Source organism: Falco cherrug, chromosome 6, assembly GCF_023634085.1.
Source record: "Falco cherrug isolate bFalChe1 chromosome 6, bFalChe1.pri, whole genome shotgun sequence".
Taxonomy (NCBI): domain Eukaryota; kingdom Metazoa; phylum Chordata; class Aves; order Falconiformes; family Falconidae; genus Falco; species Falco cherrug.
In genome coordinates, this window is record NC_073702.1 from 73897780 (window position 1) to 73916301 (window position 18522).

Sequence of the window (18522 nt, forward strand, 5' to 3'; positions counted from 1 at the left end):
TGTGTCTACAGCTCTTTAGGACGCTACTTTCACATATCCATTACTCGTATCAATAAAGACAGACCTTAACTACAAAGGAGACTGAATCACTACCAGTAGCAAGGGCTTCTGTTTGGGCTCTGCTGCACTGATGCTCTTCAGAAAGGTACAAACAGTGATTGCAGCTTGCACCAGATGAAACAGGCTTCTATTTTCTATGTGATACATACATCTCCACAAAGCTGTATAAGTCGTATCATGTGAGAACTTTCGGCAATATATATTTTTATTTTTATTTCTGCAGTCTTGTTCAGTTTATATTTGGGTCCTCTAATTCGCTGTCTTGGCAAGGGACAGTGGCATCATCGAGGTTGCTGTTACCTTTTCTGGCTCCTTTTCAGGCCTCTCAAGAGGGTGCATGGGCAGCTCCTTCATTAAATACTGCCACCAGCCTAAATCAGACAGGACTGTGATTCTTCTAAGTTACGTCTACATAGTTCTCCAACCAGTTTGGTACAGACTGAAACAGGGACTTTCTTGTTCTCTTTTGACTGGTATGTCATGAGATTAGCACGATTCTCTCTTCTTTTTCTCTTTCTCATCTTTGTTAGGTGAGGACAGTTATGATGAGCAGAAACAGCGTAGGACTTTTAAGTTACAAGGCATCATACACCTTTGTTATGTGATGTGTCAGGTTACATCTTCCAAACTGTCAGGTTTGTTTCAGGGCAGTGTATTCTACAAACTTCCTCTTACCTTATTGGCAACAATTCTTGCAGTAGGACTCTGCCTAGGATGGACAATTCAGCCCAGAACTGCAGAGGAAGACCCTTCCTGGTCCCCCAGTTTGTTTGCATGAAGGACTTAAGAGACCATTCTCCTATTCCAGCTCTGCAGCTGAGAGGGAACCAAAGTAGCACAAGGCATATTCTGGTTTATATGCGTACGTGCTTGGCTATAAGGAAGGGAGGATCTGAGCATGTAGCTTAAAATACTGCAAGGATTAAAAAAGGTCTTAAGTCTTGGACAGTAACGTGTGTAAATAACAGCATGGGAGTTTGGGCTGGATATCTTGGAAAAAGTCTGATTCCTGGTTGGGAATATCTGTTTACAACATACTTTCTCAGGTGTTCCTGCAGTGTTCACGTGAGCTAGCAGCCCAGCCATGATGCCAGCTGAGCCCTTTTCTCTTCTTCCCCTCTCTAGTTGCAGCTCTATGACATTGAAAGCAGTACCAAGACTACCATTTTGAACTATTGCTCCTACGTGCAGTGGGTCCCGGGCAGTGATGTGGTGGTGGCTCAGAACAGAAGCAGCCTCTGCATTTGGTATAACATTGATGCTCCAGAGCGAGTCACCATGTTTCCTCTGAAGGTAAAACTCTGGAGACTTTGATTTACCTCCAGCAGTTTCTGTTACTTCTTTCTCACATGTTTGGAAATAGGGTGGTATTGCAGAAAGGAACTACTAGTTTCTTCTGGACAAAATATGACCTCATCTGTCAACTTTGTGGCAGGCATTTCTTGCAGAAGGTGAAGATGCAGCAAGGAACTGCTTAGTGGCCTTTTCCTTTCCTCTGGTGAGACAAGGGTGATGTCTTCTCAGTGTGAGCTCATTCAGGAGAACTTTAATCAGCAGAGCTGTCGCAGTTCAGTCCTCACATCTATCCCTGCTACCCCACATACTTTAGGAGAACCTGGGGGTGTTTATAGCTGGTACTCTTTCCAGGGGGATATTGTAGACTTGGAACGGAGTGATGGAAAGACTGAAGTGATAGTATCTGAAGGGGTGAACACTGTGTCCTACACCCTGGATGAAGACCTCATAGAGTTTGGAACTGCCATTGATGATGGGGATTATCACAGGTAAGTGCTAGATACACCACGTGGTGATGGCAGGTAGCACACTTCATGTAACAGGCATCTGAGAGTCAGCAATCCATGAACTACAGCAGCACAACTTCCTGTACAGAGTTGACATTTAGGCTCTGAGCGTGATGTTGGTGCTAGGTCTGGCTGTAATGCGCAGCAGAGTCCTTCATGAGTGGATATTCAGCTTTTTCATCCTCACAGCTGTGCGGTTTCAAACTCAGAGGCACAAGAGACTGGCAAGTCTGGTCCCATTGACACTAAGACATTCACTGAAGGCAGTTTTCACTTAACTGCAGTGAATAAGTGTGTCTTCTGTAGCAGCCAGATGTGAAGTACTACTTAGATGCTTTCGCTACTGCTCCTCCAGGGATGATGACAGTGTCATGGAAATATTCAGGAGCTGTGCAGAGTAAAAACTGCCTGCCTGAAACAGTCATAGTAGCCACTATGTGGACACTGCTGATTTTGTTACAGGGCTTTACAATTGACCAGGGAAGAAAATGTCATATGTTCATAGCACTGTTACCCCTTGAGAGACTTCTTTGCACCAGAGTCTTGCTTCAGACACAACACTTCAAACTTGCCCCACAGTGCTACAGCCTTCTGCTGATGGTATGCCTCTAAGGACCTTAACAGGGATCACCTCGGTCTCTGAACTCTTCCCTGATCTGTCAAGCCCTGTGTCGTACGATCTGCTTCAGAACTGGTCACACCCAGCTTGTTCTGTTTTCAGTGCAACTCTTGTTAGGAAGTTTCAGTCTCAGCCTAGGATTTTCCTCAGAGAGCTCTTCTATTCTCTTACTGAAAGTCTGCAAATCTCTGTCTCAAGGGCTACCGCATTTTTGGAGACATTGGAGATGTCCACCGAGACCGAAGCCATGTGGAAGACTCTAAGTAGACTGGCTTTGGAAGCTAGACAGTTGCACGTTGCAGAGAGGTATGGGAAGAAGCTATAAAATCTTTCTTGCTCAAACACTCTCTCGGCTGAATCCCTCACAGAAACCAGGGTCTGACTGAAAATACGGCTTTTTGTGCGGCTTGGGTAATTCACTGCATTGGAGAATTAAGTGTTCTCTATTCCAGGCAGTGACTTTGCCCTTTCCTCCTGTACAGTAATGCCTGAACTGGGAACAGGAGGACATCATTCTGTGGCATAAATTTTTGCCGATGGCAACCCAAAGCAGTCTATAGCAAGGCTTCAGGGAGCTGACAGACATGGACAAGCTCAGCACATCTCTGAAGCCTGGGGAAGTGAAGCATGAGCATGGGTCATGTCCATGGCTTCTCCCACAGAGCAAGGCTAGAGGGCACATCTGAGCATGGATCTTGGCAAAAATCTTTCTCTTGAAGCAGGGCTGCCCTACCTCTCCAGCTTGCAGAGCTGGGTCTGCTGCCCAGGTTCTGATTTTCTTTTCTTGGACCAAAAGCAGGCGGCAAAACCCAGTTAGTGACTAACTGCTTTGCTCTTTCCAGGTGCTTTGCAGCTCTGGGCAACATGGCAAAGGCTCGATTTCTGCATGAAACCAACACCATTGCTGACCAGGCAGCTCAAGTGCACGTAAGTCAAACTGTTTTTCTGCTGTGCAGGGCAGCTGCTTTCCTGTAAACGTTTGCATGCACGTTATCTTCTGTGTCTGTGCTCACCAGTATCCTCCTACTGACCAGTACCTGGTCACGTAGAAACTGCTGACATAGTCCTTCATCCGTGCCTGCCAGGTTCCTCTTCTGCTGAGCCTTTTCATATTGCTCCTGTCTTGTCACTTATGTGATTCTCTTCTGTCTTCTTTAGTTTCTGTACTGACACAGACCCCACCTGCATTCACCTCCCATATATCATTCCAGAGCCTGTTCTTTCACTCAACAAACTGATTGAGCTAACTGATGTTGTCTGCAGGGTGGGGATGGTACAGACCATTATCTGGTGCGTGCCCGCTTGGCCATGTTAGACAAGAACTACAAGCTGGCTGAGATGATCTTCCTGGAACAAGTGAGTAAAGGAACAAGGAGCAGAAAAGGTCTCATTTATTTCTGAGCAGGGAGGTTTGTGCCCTGGTGTGAAAAAGGAAGAGGTTGCTTGTTCCGGGGAGAAGAGTTTTTGCCCTGAAATAGAAGGAGATATTTCTTGTTCCAAGGTTTAGGATTGCCCTGAGACACATGAAGAGAGTGAGGGAGAATGTATATCCATGTAAAGGGGACAGTACACTTTTTCAAGTGTTTTCTGCACATCTAGCCATGCCCACTGTGAGAGCTCAATGGCAATGTGTCTGCTAAATGGAGCCTTCAAATTGACACTTTTCTCTCTTGACACAGAATGCCACAGAGGAGGCCATGGACATGTACCAGGAGCTGCACATGTGGGATGAATGCATTGCAGTTGCTGAGGCCAAGGTACAGAATATAACTGCACTGGACTGTGGGCTGGGCTTGGTTGATAAGCCTTCTTGATTGGGAGTCCATTCAAGGTCTAGGTTCTCTTCACCTGCCCTATCAGGATCTCACTCCCACTTGGAGGGGGCTCCAAGCAGAAGGGAAGGTTGCACTGACTTAAGTATGGACCCAGGTGAATAGGAAGGGAGAAGGCCCACTAAAATTGGTCTAGGATTATCTAGGGCTTAGAAGAAGCACGGGTGATGCAGTGTTATGCAGGGCTGGCATTGTGGTTTCTACTAACTGGGCAGCAAGAAGTCTGGTGCCATGAACTAGCTGTTCAGAGCCTGCAGGATGAGCAGGACAACATCTTGCCTTACCCAGGTCAACCAATGCTGCATTTCTCAACAGGGACACCCCATGCTGGATAAGTTGCGGCGGGGTTACTACCAGTGGCTGCTGGATACCCAGCAGGAAGAGAAGGCTGGGGAGGTCCAAGAGGAACAGGGTGACTACCTAGCAGCCATCAGCTTATACCTGCGGGCAGGGCTGCCAGCCAAAGCAGCACGGCTGGCCATGAGCAGGGATGAGCTCCTGACCAATGAGGATGTCATCAATAGGGTGTCCACGGCACTGATCAGAGGGGAACTGTATGAACAGGTGAGTGCCTCCCCGCCTCTGGGCTTTCTTCTTAGGGCATCAGAGCTCTTACCCTGTCCTCTGCACCTGTGAGGTACAGGGAGATAGAGACGTAAAGTAGCAAGTGTAATTCTGTGTTGGTAAATTTGCAGTTTATGTTTGGGAGGAAATCCTACTGCATCCATTATACGCAGGTGAGGTCTAGAATTACTGTTATTGGGGAAAAAGATCACAACTCTTTGGCAACTTGTGGCCAAAACATCAGGTGAGTGTTCAGTAATAGTCAGGGAGGGCTTTGGGAAGATGGGAACCAACAGGAAATGAGTTGTGAATCAAACAGAAAACTTGGTATCACTGCGAAAATGTACAGTACTTCCTCATAGTAGAATAAAAAATGATGGTACAGCTTTTGTATAAGGGTAATCTAAGTGCAAAAGCTAAGGAAGAAAAACAAAGAAGGTCATGAAGACTATCTGTAGAACCATGAATATCATAGAGAAGGAAAGTGATTATCCTCTGCATCTAATAACACAAAAAAATGGTAACTACTTATTATTAGGCGACAGTTTTAAAACAAAAGGATGTTTTTCATATAATCATGTTATTGTAAGAAAGTAGTGCTGAGTCTGACCAGTGTACAGCTCGGTAACCTGGCCAACAGTGGCCTCTTGCAGATGTTTAAGAAAAGAAAATAAAGAACAGGGCAGGCAAATATAGGGTGGTACTTCTCCTAGTGTACTTTCATGGGTTTCAGCAGTTTGCAGGGTATAGTGTGTCTGAACAGTTTTATTATTATTTTTGAGAGCTCTTGATAGATTTTAGTTCCATGAGCTTGTCAAGTTATTGTTAGAACTGTCTGTACTTTTTGATCTATAATGCTGGTTCTGAGTTACCCCATTCAGTTATGTGTTATGTGAAAAAAACCAGTTCTTCTCACTGGCCTGTTTTATGTGCCCTGCTTAAATTACATTTCTCCAGTCTCATTTTACCTTTGGCGTTTTCCGACTGTTTCATTTTGACCCAAGAGAATTTTGTGGTTCTCCAAACCTGTCACCTTTTCTTAAGCCTTCGGTTGAAAGAGTAACTGTGGAACTCATTGCTGCCAGATGTTTCATTACCAAAAGTATAAATGGTTCAAAAGTGATTAGACAAATCATGGAGGTAGAGTCTGTCAAAAGCCATTAAATACGTTGATGTGAGGGCATCATGACACAAACTCAGGAAGCTTCCAGGATGCAGATTGTCAGAGGCAGATAGATATAATGGAGGAAAGACTGGTGTATACTTGCTCTGTTCTCATGGTCTTTCTCTAGACATGTGCTTTGCCACCATTCAGATACTGAAGGAGATGAATCTTTGCTCTGCCAGGATGGCCTTTCCTATATTATTTTCTAGGTATTACAAGCTTTGAGCCTCATCCCACCCTGTTGGCCGCCACCCTTTCCTACAGGGTAAAAACCTGCTGCAAGAAGCTGAGCTTCCCTCTTCACTGCTCATGCCCATGCTCCCGTATGACCATCTGCATAGTGGAGCTCCTAGGGGCTGTGGTCATAGAAAAGCTGTTGCTGCAGCTTTTTTTTTTTCTATGGGCACTGTGCAGAAAAGGGAGGTTGTCTCAAAAACTCTTAACTTGTCAGAAGATGGTGCCCCAGAAAAACACTTGGGGTTTGTTGATCGGCAGAGAGGACAATGGTCTCAGCACATGCAGTCTTTTCTAGAAGTTCCCTTTATCCTCATGCTTTTGGTTAGTGGGGAGGGCATAGCTGATGGAGAAGTCTGTGTGGCAAGGCTGACAAGTTTGGTACATGGGACTGGTAGGGTACGTGATGGTGTGCGGGGAGATGGTGGCTCTGGAGACTGGTAGCTTATATTTTTCATTAGGCTGGAGACCTGTTTGAGAAGGTCAGGAACCCACGGAAAGCTCTGGAGTGTTATTGCAAGGGCAGTGCCTTCCTGAAAGGTACTGTGCTAAATATGTTACTTCCCCCATCCATCCCTGGCAGGACCCTGGGTGCTCTGGCCTGGTGGCAACATGAGCTATTGCCCTGGAGCCTGGAGATGCCTAGGTGCTCTGAAGCTTCCATGTATCATCTAATTCAGTGTATGTATTTTCATATAGTTGTACCTGCACACACAGTCCCAGCATCCAGTTCCCAAGGCCTTGATCATGCTGACTGCAGCAGCATGGATTTGGTCCAGCTCTCCACAGGGTCCAGATTGCTGGGTAGCCCGTTGGAGCTGGAGTGGGTTAGACAGTCACCATTCCCGTCCCTCTGCACCCCATCCAAAGCCCATGTTCACCTCACAGTTCTGCTTCCTTACTGGATTCAGCCTAACAGTTATCATGTCCCTTTACAGCAGTGGAGCTGGCTCGCCTGGCATTTCCCGCAGAAGTTGTGAAGCTGGAGGAGGCCTGGGGAGACCATCTGGTGCAGCAGAAACAGCTGGATGCTGCTATTAACCATTATATTGAAGCCAGGTGGGTGCAGATGATGGCTGTATAGCCAGCAGCAGTATAACCTGGAAAGCCATGAAGCTGATATGGTTTGCTTAAATCAGTAGAGTTTTGCCTGCATGAGCCCCCTTGACCCCACTTCGCCAGTGCCCCTGGTGCTTATATGCAGTCTCTGCTGGCCCTGGCTGTGGATGCCTTCCCACATCTCTCCCAAGGTCTTTCAGCCCTGATCACTCTTCTGTGCTGTCCTAGTTCTTCATTCTTTCCCCTTAGCTTTGCCAGTTATTCAGATCCTTTGTGGTGCTCGAGCCCAGGAATAAGAATCAAGCAGCACTTTGGTCTCCCTGGCTTAATTCAGCTGGAGGACATGGCTGCGGGCTGGCTGTAAAGAGTTATGGTTTTGATGCTAGGTGCTCGATTAAGGCCATTGAGTCAGCCTTGGGAGCCCGGCAGTGGAAAAAGGCCATCTACATTTTGGACTTGCAGGACAAACAGACAGCAGCCAAATACTACCTCAAGATTGCCCAACACTATGCAGCTTTACAGGAGTATCGGGTGAGGCTACAGACCACAATCATTGCTGCTCTGTGTGTCGCTTGGGACTGCTGAGTTTGGTGATTTCCCTACAGGTTGCAGAGGAGCTGTACATCAAAGGAGACCAGACCAAGGATGCCATTGACATGTACACACAGGCCGGGCTCTGGGAACAGGCTCACAAGGTAAAGTCAAAAGCAAAAGTTCTGGGGAGCTCACCCCGCTTGGTGAAATGTCTTTCTTCAGGAGATGGTGGTGCCTTGTGCACCAACACTTGATCAACAAGCGCTCTTCCCAAAGGATACGTGTAGGGCTGTCCAGTAGCCAGCAAGAAATCGGTTCCTGGTATTCATATCCTGTCTGTGCCCTTCTTTACTTTGGCAGCCCTGTGTGGGTGCACCTGTGACACAAAGAGCACTCTGCAAGGAGTGCTTTGATCACAGTGGCAAATGTCTACCCTTTCTCTGCAGAGCATTTAGCTTGTAAACCTGTTTGTAATGGGAAGGAGACTGGTTTCCCCCTTCTCCTTCAGTATCATGTGTCAAGAAACTGCTGTGCAGTGTGCTGTAGATTCTCCCGTATGTGTTTCTTTCGGCAGCTGGCGATCAAGTGTATGAGTCAGGAAGATGTGTCTGTGCTCTATATAACCCAGGCCCAAGAAATGGAGAAGCAGGGCAAGTACAAAGAAGCAGAGAGGTGAGCATCTTCCTTGGTACTAGTCCAAGACTGAGCCCTGAAAAAATGGCTGTAGTAGTAGAAGAGCCCTTTCCTGGTGTAGGACTAGAGTCTGGGGCTAGGGTTTGGAAAGGGCAGAGGTACTCCATCCACATACAGAGACCTCAAATTGATATTTCAGAGTTCTTAGGAAGAGAAGTCACTGACTGTTAATGTATCTTTGTTCACTAGGACAGAAGGGAGGTCCAGGTGGGGTGCAGTTGTCTCATGTAGCAGAGGGGCAAGGCTTTTCCCCACTGCAGAGTGCTGCATTTGATCTGTCATCATCAGCTGAGGATAAGATATGAAAAGCAGAGTGTTTCCCATCCAGGTTACTAACGTTGTCAGTTCTAGATTAATAACAACACAACAGGGTTAGTAGGTATAGGAACAAACAGGACTGCGTGTCTGATGCCATGGTACCTGATCTCAAGGGTGCCTAGTACACGAAACGGGGCATTACAGCCGGTGAGGTCACATTGGGTTTAATCTTTTTGCCAGCCTGTATGAATAAGTTGAGCTGACGTTGTCAGTTACCATTACAACAGGACTGACAGCCTCAGGTTGGGGGGACAAGATGAGAACAGGTCACAGAAGCTCAGAGGCGCCCCCCCCAAGTCACAACTCAGCTTGACAATTGAGAATGGAGGGAATACCTTTGCCCTACTGCAGCTGATGGTGGCGTGACAGAAGGGCTCTATCTAAGCAGTGTTCAGCCTTGCAGCCCACAGCAGCCACGCTGCACACCAGTCATGCCTTTTGGCAGCATGCACAGGACCTGGCTCCAGCTGGGCAGGATGCAGAGAGACTGCGGGGACTGATCATGTCCTCAGCTGAGCCATTTGAATGTGCTTGTGTTCCCAGGCTGTATATCACTGTGAATGAACCTGATTTGGCCATCACCATGTACAAGAAGTGTAAGATGTACGATGAGATGGTTTGCCTGGTTGCCAAGTACCACAAGGACTTACTCAGCGATACCCACCTGCACCTGGGCAAGGTGAGTACATCTCATGGCAGGGGATTGACTCGGCTAAGCAGGGACAAGTGTCACTAACTCATTGCCTCTAATTGCAGGAGCTGGAGGCAGAGGGACGCTTACAGGAGGCTGAGTACCACTACCTAGAAGCTAAAGACTGGAAGGCCACAGTAAACATGTACAGAGTGAATGACATGTGGGAAGAAGCTTACAGGGTAATTATCATTTCACAGCTATCCCGCTGTGCAGGGATCCAGCTTTGACAGAACCATCCTGGTAGGAGCTGCTGTGTCTTTATTCACTGCAAAATTCGAACACTTGGCATATACTGCCTAGCTTCAGCATGTGGCAGAGCACTGGAAGCCCTTGTGCCTACTGCTCTGCAGCATTGCACCCCAAAAGCAAGGCTTGACCCCTAGCCAGTCTGCAGTACTGCCTTCCTCCAGGCACTGCTCTGCTCTGAACCACTGCACCGTGTTGTACCTCAGAGGTATTGCTCTGCCCATAGCCACTCTGTAGCAGCCCCCCTGCAACACTGCTCCTCTCCAGTGGGGACACAGATTGCCAGGGGTCACTTCTGCTGACCTAACGGTGGTGTGGGCCATGCTGAGGAGACAGCAGTCTCTTCTGTGCTCTGCCAAATACGCCTTTGTATCACTCTCCCCAGTCCAGTCATTGCTACAGAAGGGTTCCTCAGGAGAGAACAGTCGTTTTTGGTGCTCCCTCATGATGACAGGCATTATGTGAGAGGGGAGTCCTGGGTCAGCCTGCTGAAGATGAAATGGATGCATTGGGCTCTTCTGCTTTCTTTGCTTTGGATAGGTGGCCAAGGCACATGGGGGAGCAAACTCCTATAAGCACGTGGCCTATATGTGGGCAAAGAGCCTGGGTGGAGAGGCAGCTGTGAAACTCCTCAGTAAATTCGGACTTCTGGAGATGGCCATTGACCATGCAGCAGACAGCGGGTAAGCAAGGTCTATCAGCCCAGCGCTTTTCTCCCATCTGCCTGACCTGAGAAAAAAAGGGTGGCCCAAGATAATTGTATGCACGTGATAGCTGTGGGTTCAAGATATGGCGTGTCTTTCCACCCCGCCTGTACATCTTCATACAGGCGTTTGTTCCACTTTCTTGATGTAGCCCTTTTCCTGTCCACCTGTTAGTCTCTCAAATGTCAAGTGGGATCTGGGCAGGTGAAAGCAGTTTTCCCTTTAACTTTAGCGGGGGGGGGGGGGGGGGGCGGGGCGGCTTGTGAGAGCCTCTGAACTTGGGAGGAGGTATTACTCATGTCACCATAGGTAACCACCCGTCAGAAGAATGTTGGCCCCACTCTGCACCTGGCCAGCCATCCAACTGCACTGCCATTCACTGCTGCTCTCCCCCAGTTCTCTCACATTGCTAGGCTCCTGGGAGTCTTGTGACTTCCCCTTAGGGTTGAACCAAGGGCCTCTGGCACTAACAGCAGGTGTGAAGGAGCTGATTTTACTTAGTGGGGGCTCTAAAAGCTCCTGTTCTCTGGTCAGGAACAGGAGGAATCAGCAGTTGGATTCCCATCTCTCCTCTCCCAGCGTCTTGTGCTGCACTTGATGTCTTGCTCTTGATGAAAGCATGCCCTCACAGCATATGGTCCTGCTCTCACCCCATTTTCTCCTTCATTGCAGGGTCTTTGAATTTGCTTTTGAACTGGCCCGCCTCTCCATGAAGCAGAAGATGCCAGAGATCCACTTAAAGTATGCCATGTTCCTTGAAGATGAGGTAATTTTACCCCCTGAAATAGGTGGGAGTTCTCTGGGCAATCAGGTAATTGAGCAGTTGTCCTTAAGGGCTGCTGCAGCAGGCACTTCTGTGGCTGCATCACTGCTCACCCAAAAGGCTCCGTGACTACAGCCCCAAGCTTCCACACTCATCTTTGTTTCATAAATCTCTCTGCCTCATGGTGAGCAGAGGAGGTCATGCAATCATATTGGGACAGGAAGGCATGCAAGCACATTCCTTCCTGTCTCCTAGGGCAAATTTGAAGAGGCTGAAGCAGAATTCATTAAAGCTGGGAAGCCCAAGGAGGCAGTGCTGATGTATGTATCATTCCTCATCCTGGCCTGCTGCATCTCCTCTCCCTGTATGATGCCATCCTGGTCGTTTCTGCAGCACTGGTCTGCTCCTCACTGTCCCTCTTGTTACATTGCATGTTGATTCCCCTAGGTTTGTGCATAACCAGAACTGGGATGCTGCACAGCGTGTGGCTGAGGCCCATGACCCAGACAGCGTGGCTGATGTGCTTGTGGGACAGGCACGTTTTGCATTTGAGCAGAGAGAGTTCCAGAAAGCGGAGGCCTTCCTCCTGCGAGCAGAGAGACCTGAGCTGGCCATAAAGTACTACAAGGTGAGCGTAGTCTGTAGCAACATCAATGCTTTCCTCCCTGGATGAGAACCCAGTTAGGACAGAGGAAGAGTGAAATCCATCTCCCAGCTCTCCCTGTCAGCTTAGTAGCCAAAGAGAAACCAGAACAAAGAGAAACTCAGGTGGTTCCTAGTAGAACTTAATTCTGGCCTGCTCTTAGAAGACTGAACTGGTAGAGATTTCACAGCATAGCTTAGCTCTCTTACAGCTCTGGGAGGAGGTGAGTGCCTGTGTGAGCCCTCAAGCAAGGGGCACAGGGGTCCTGGCTCTCTGAAGCCAGAATATTGATGGTCCTCAGGGGTAGCACAAGTTGGTGCATTTGAGGATTTAAGTGCCCATTCCACAGAGGTAGCTAGGATGGATGAGCACTTTCCCCTGAGGCACCTTGGGTGAGTGGATAGACATAGGTACTGTTTTGGGGGAGGAAAGAATTAGATGGTGCTGCTGTCGTTATTTCTTCCAGTGGGTCCTCTGGCAAGATGACACAAGAGGCTAGATGTGTTACGTGATGCCAGGACTGTGGGGGATCCTGGTGAACAATTTCTTCTCCCTGTTGTGCTTGTGCAGGAGGCTGGCATGTGGAGCGAGGCCCTGCGGATCTGCAAGGAATACGTGCCTAGTCGGCTAGAAGAGTTACAGGAGGAGTGTGGCAGGGAGGCTGCCAAGAAGGGCTCCAGGTAAGCAATGCTGTGGTCAGGCTGCAGGGAACAGGCAGGTAGCTCTTCCCCTAGGCCATTGTGCTGATGCCTTACAGAGGTAGCCTGATGGGATCCCTGACACCCAGTTGTTTCTGTCTTGAGGACCCTGAACTTCTTACTGCATAGGTTTCCTAGCAGCCATCCTCCCTGCTCTGGAAGACTCCAGGCTTATTCTTGCCATCCAAGGTCTCCCAGATGTCTTCCTGTACCATCAGTGCGTCTCCCCAGAGTCCTTAATCAATTTTCTCCTCAGCGTTGGCTGTGTGCGGCTGTGTGCATTCCTTGTTACATGCTCAGGTCCCTCTGGGGTCCCTGGTTTACCTCTGCTGTGCACCTCCCTGTCCATGCCCTACACACTGTCCACAGAGTCTCTGTGACAGCATCCCAGTCTTGGTCACAGCCTGCATGTCTCCTTACAGAGGAACAGAAGGGCTGCTGGAGCAGGCACGGGAGTGGGAGCAGGCTGGGGAACATGCCAGGGCAGTGGACTGCTATCTGAAGGTGCAGGATCCCAGCAATGATGTCCTGATGGAGAAATGCTTGCTGAAGGTACAGTCAGGGGCTATGATTCCCTTCATCTGCTCTGCTGTCTAGGAGATCCCCCACAACCTGCAGTGCATCTTAGAGATGTCTAAGTCACTGCAGGGCACAAGAGAGGACCTGCAGGCTCCAGTGACTGCAGGGGAAAGCCTTCATGGCCATTGTCTTGAGCCGTGATGGACTGTCTGCTTATCCTGCCACTACACTGATATCCTCTCTGGCACCACTTCCAGCAGCATGCCAATGTCTTTGTGCCCATATCACTCTGCACTGGAGAGCTGAACTTTATGATTTAGTGCTTGGCTAGATGAGCACCCTTCTTCTCATGGTCTGTGTCCACCAGCCTTTGGATTATGTTCTTGATCATACTTCTCACTCATACTTGGGCTCTCGTACCAACTTCAACAACAATTATGTCCTTGCCTGATCTTCTCCCATGTCTGGAAGTAGCTGGGCTTTGCTTCTCTGAATTGCTGAAGTGGGCTGTCATTTCTTCTCCCCTTCTCCAATAGTTCAAGCACTACCAACTCTCAGACTTTCAGGCTAGGACAGAGCTTTTTCCAGCTTCATCCCTCTCTCGAACAGCTTTTATCACTTGTGCACTGACAATTTCTCTTCACAGGCTGCCGAGTTGGCCATTAAATTTTTGGGCCAGTCACAGAGCATGGAGGTGACGCGGACTGTGGCTCCTCAGCTGGTGGCCATGAAGAAATACAGTGCGGTGAGGGTTGACTCCTGCTCCCAGACTACTGAAGAAGCAGTGACATAGGAAGGGAGAGCTCTATCCAAGGGAAGGAGTCAGGTCACATCCTGGGGTGGTGGGTGGATGGCTGTATCCAGAGTTGGGCAGTGCAGAGTCTTCAGGGAGGAAGAGGGAGGGGAAAGGGATCAAGTCCTGGAACAGTGAGAGAGCCAGGCCTTGGGAGGAGACAGAAAGCAGAGAAAGGGGGTTATCTTTTGGGAGACTTTCTGTTGTTGCTGTGTGCTGGTCACTTCCAACAGCACCAGCTCCAGCCTGGGCTGCAGGGTGCCGTTGGGGTTTCACCTCCCATGGGACTCTCTGGCCCTGCAGGCAGCTGAACTCTACCTCAGCTTGGACCTCATCCGGGAAGCTATTGATGCCTTCATTGAAGGGGAAGAATGGAGCAAAGCCAAGCGCGTGGCCAAGGAGTTGGACCCCAGGTATACCCTGGAACTTCTCAAATTACACTCTTCCTGCTCGCACTCAGCCCCAGATGTTCTCTTGTTCTGTCCTGTCCTGCTGCCCCCAGGTTCCCTGGGTTCTCCCCACAGTGGGCTTCCCAGGCTGGACAAGACACATTCTCCACGGCTGCCCTTCCTAAACCATTTACCGCCCTGACACTCTTCTATTGCCACACATCCCATGGAAATTGTTATCCCCTTCTGTCCCATCTCTATTGCTCTCTCCCCTTCCCTTGTCATAATCCTGTGCAGGCACTTCCTTCTGAAAATCCTGTGATCCCTTTCTCTCCTCACATATTATATTGCAAAGAGCTGCCTCGAGCCCCTTTTTTCCCCTTCTGCCTACGCTCCCAGCAGCAGGCTGGAAAGGCATAGCACAGATGCAAGTCCTCTTTTTCCCAAAGCAGACAAAGTTGAATCCACCTTCTGCACTGATGCAAGACACTTACTAGTCTTGCTGCCTGTTAAGATTCTTTCTACCCAGTAGGTCAGAGGAGTATGTGGACCAGCGTTACAAGGAGTATTTAAAGAACCAAGGAAAGGTAGATTCGGTACGTATTTGGGATCCCTACAGAGTCATGTCAGGATCTCTCCAGATCCTTGGGGCCCTTCTCATGGGGCTTTTGCCTGGATATGCCTGAGGGTGAGGAGTCTGTATGTGTCTTTGAGTCATGGTTTCTGCATACCAGATGGGTCACACTGGCTCTGTGCTTGCATACCATAGAGGGGGAGGGACAATGTGTATGTGAAGAAAAGATCCAGGTGGGCTGATGCCTGCCTTGGTGCTGGTAGCAAACCTTGCCTGCACAGCAAATTTATGGTTGTTTCCATCCCCAGCTGGTGGGAATAGATGTCATGGCTGCTTTGGATATGTATGCAGAGCAGGAGCAATGGGAGAAGTGCCTGGAGGTTGCGGCTAAACAGGTGAGTGCATGTGTGAGCACTCAGGCAAGGGACACAGGGGTCCTGGCTCTCTGAAGGAGGGACAGCAGGAATGAGTGGGCTGGGCAAAACAGCATGGGGAGTCACTGCAGCAGCTCAGAAAACACCTCTCCACTGTCCCCAGCTTGACCAGTCAGTCCTAGCAGGGAAGCCTTAGAACCCAGAAGCCCATTGGGTTTAAATTTTGTGATTAATGGTGTATTGGGAAAAGCTGTTTAGGCTGCAAGTAATTGGTACCGTGAAAATAGAGGTTTGTAAAAGCAAGCCTTCTTTACATGTTCTTTAGAGCCCTGGTGTCAGCATAAATGAGACATCCTTGTCATGAAAGCAAACTTGACATTTGTTTCATTTTTACTGACCTAAACCTAACAAAATTACCTCAACAGATTAATAAAAATGGGGAAAAGCAAAATGAAACTGATTTACAATGCTATTGCAGTGCGGTAACAGGAGGAGATAGCTCTAGATTACCAGGATCTGCTTCCAGGGTTCGTTTGCATTCAGTGGTTATGGATTGGCTGTCGGTTATTGACTGGTTATGGATTCAGTGGTTCTTGATAACCGAGCTCAGCTAAGGGCAGATGTGGGTTCTCTGAAGTGAGGTATTACTTGAGATATATTCAGAATAACAGGGGAGCCCCTGGCAGTGGAGTCTGCAGTTAGTGGAGACATCACAGCTTACCACTCAGGCAGACACCGATAACTTGGACAAGCACTGGTAGTGTGTTGTACTGTGTTTTTTTACCTCTGTTTCTAATGCAGTAACCAGTAACCCGAGTTTGGGCTTTACTACAGTAAACTTGATTTCTTTTTTGACTCGGGCTTCTGTTGTGATACAAGAGGTCTTTGTTGTAGTAGTTGTTATCTTGGAGACTTCTGTGCTCATGTTCTAATTATCAGGAGATACCAGTGTTGATCTTCTTCCATAAAGAATAACTTTGCACCCAATTTAATGATAAAGGCTTAATCAGTTTTATTGTTGGCCAGGCACAACACTACCACATCTAGTCCAAGAAGATGTTAGTCTCTTTATGCCTCTAAGAGGGCATTAGCACAGCCTTGTTCCATAGCCAGTGCAGAATTTCCTTACTTTTGACTCAGCTGTTCTGCAGTGATGACACAGGTAAAAAGTTACGTTTATCAAAAGAGGTCACATACCAGACCTAATCTTTATCCCAAACTGCCCTGTACTGAAGTGTTTCACTGGCATCCACACCTGTTCAAGTTCTAGACATATCACTGGGACACTGGTCTCTCTTCTGCTTAATAAACTTGCTTCCATTGCTCATTTTTTAACAGGATCACACATTTTGCACTGTCCTCTTCACCTCGTTATGCTCTTTAAGCCTGTGTGAAACAGGTCTCTCCTCAGCTGAATTTCTGTAAGGCCGACTACAGTCAGTCCTCAGCAAAATGTTTGTGATCAGCCCAGGTACGAGCAGTGCTCCCAGGAGGTCTGCAGTCCCAGAGGTCTGACAGAATTTGAATAAAGGACTAGAGCAGCCTTGCAAATTATGAACATCTTCAGTCCACAAAGTGTTTTGATTCATTCTTTCATTAGACTAAGGGCTGGTTTACCTGTGGTGCCACATTGTGGTGATACTGCATCCTTTAGGTATTTGGCAGTATTCCTTTGGCAAGTGGTGAACAGCTGAAAAGCAGCTTTATTTGCATGTGTGAAGGGTCAGCACGGCATCAGCTAGCCAGGATTAGAGGTGTCAAGGGGGGCTCAAATCCAAAACCAGGTCTGTTGTGCGCAGTCTGTCTCTCGCCCTTTGGGACTCGAGTGTGCGGGTGTGCATACACACATCTGAAACTGTCCCCACTGAGTGACAAGTGTTCAGTTCATGATTGTCATGCTGCTGCTTTCTGTGTGCCTTCTCCAGAACTACAAAGTCTTGCACAAGTATGTAGCTCTGTATGCAACCCACCTCATCCGGGAGGGCAGCTGGGACAAAGCCCTGAGCCTGTATGTCCACCATGGAGCACCTGCCAACCCACAGGTAATGAAGGCAGCATGATATCACAGTGTGAATTGCCAGCATGTGCTGTGATCTGCTACATGAGTCAGGCTTCCAGTCCAGAACTGGGATTACCAGGTGTTAAACAGGTCCAAGCCACTTCAACCCTACTGTGGGTTGTTCTAGAGGTTCCTCAGCTAGCGGGACTAAAGACAACCTGCTGGCATGTTCTCCAGGGAAAGGAGCAGGGGGAAGTTGAGTATCTGTGTTTGTTTTGAACACCTTAACCATCAAGTCCAGAACAAAAGGAACTGTGTTTGTCTCTTTGAGAGCGCTAGCTGCAGGAAGCATTCTTCACTGTTTCCCTGCCTTGTCTTGCAGCACTTCTTGCAACCAGCAATCTGCAGCAGGGCTGCTCCAGCCTGTGTGCCGAGCTGCCATTCCCTCAGCCTGTGCTTGACAGCAGGAGAGCTCCAGACATTTGCTGACTCCCATCTGGCTCCCTTAAGATTTCTCTCCTTTTTTGTTGCAGAATTTCAACATTTACAAGCGTCTCTTTGTGGAGATGGTGAACGCATCTGGTATGAATTGCGCCGAGGCCTACTCCAGCTGGGCTGACCTGCGTGACGTTCTCTTCAATCTGGTGAGTGTGGGCTGTGGCCACCACTGCCTCTTAAACACCAACACCCTGGTGGCTCCTAGCAGGGGAGAAAGAAGAATCAGTCTCTAACCAGGTGACACGGGCAGTATTGGTAGAACAGGAGCAGAGGGAAAAGAGCTGACGATGTGGACAGCAGAACAACAGGATCCTGTGAAGTGGGCATGGCTGGGCAAGAGAAGTCAGGGAAGAAAGTGACTGTGCACTCAAGGCCAAATCCTAGAAGTGGGTCTGGACATCGGCACTTTCAGGGCTACATGGGACCCTATCACAACATGTCCACTGTTCATCCTACACCCGTGTTCAGCAGCCTGGGTGGGGCAAGGACCTGGGGAAAGCACAGAACTACTGAGCCTGGAAAATAAGAGAGTCCTCCCCATCTCCCCAGAGATGCTCAGAGCCTTCTGCTCCTTCTTCCCTCTCCCAGGATACTTCAGCCAGAGCCCAGGATGGCCTTTTCTGTGTTTCTGTCCCACTAATACCCACCTCTAGCACAAATGAAATCGACAAATCCCCCTTTGTCCATCCAAACTCACTCCTGCTTCCAGTGCTGTTGGTTGTTGCAGTACTCTTGGCTCTTCCCCTTC

General features: G+C 48.6%; 1 protein-coding gene across 2 annotated transcripts in view; it reads left to right on the forward strand.

The window, feature by feature from the left end:
• Positions 1-18522, forward strand: part of IFT172 (intraflagellar transport 172) — a 38484-nt gene that overhangs the window by 14545 nt on the left and 5417 nt on the right. Inside the window, exons 16-41 of one of the 2 annotated variants that reach the window (XM_055714334.1) lie at positions 1186-1353; positions 1708-1844; positions 2680-2787; positions 3324-3408; positions 3745-3837; positions 4161-4238; positions 4629-4877; positions 6738-6816; positions 7215-7335; positions 7722-7866; positions 7941-8030; positions 8444-8541; positions 9424-9559; positions 9637-9753; positions 10361-10503; positions 11197-11290; positions 11543-11607; positions 11735-11915; positions 12501-12610; positions 13051-13180; positions 13794-13892; positions 14244-14353; positions 14859-14925; positions 15212-15298; positions 17203-17319; positions 17810-17920. In XM_055714334.1, the coding sequence (XP_055570309.1) occupies positions 1186-1353; positions 1708-1844; positions 2680-2787; positions 3324-3408; positions 3745-3837; positions 4161-4238; positions 4629-4877; positions 6738-6816; positions 7215-7335; positions 7722-7866; positions 7941-8030; positions 8444-8541; positions 9424-9559; positions 9637-9753; positions 10361-10503; positions 11197-11290; positions 11543-11607; positions 11735-11915; positions 12501-12610; positions 13051-13180; positions 13794-13892; positions 14244-14353; positions 14859-14925; positions 15212-15298; positions 17203-17319; positions 17810-17920 (3018 nt within the window). The remainder of the gene's footprint in view (positions 1-1185; positions 1354-1707; positions 1845-2679; positions 2788-3323; positions 3409-3744; positions 3838-4160; positions 4239-4628; positions 4878-6737; positions 6817-7214; positions 7336-7721; positions 7867-7940; positions 8031-8443; positions 8542-9423; positions 9560-9636; positions 9754-10360; positions 10504-11196; positions 11291-11542; positions 11608-11734; positions 11916-12500; positions 12611-13050; positions 13181-13793; positions 13893-14243; positions 14354-14858; positions 14926-15211; positions 15299-17202; positions 17320-17809; positions 17921-18522) is intronic. The other variant, XM_055714335.1, reaches the window with a different exon arrangement.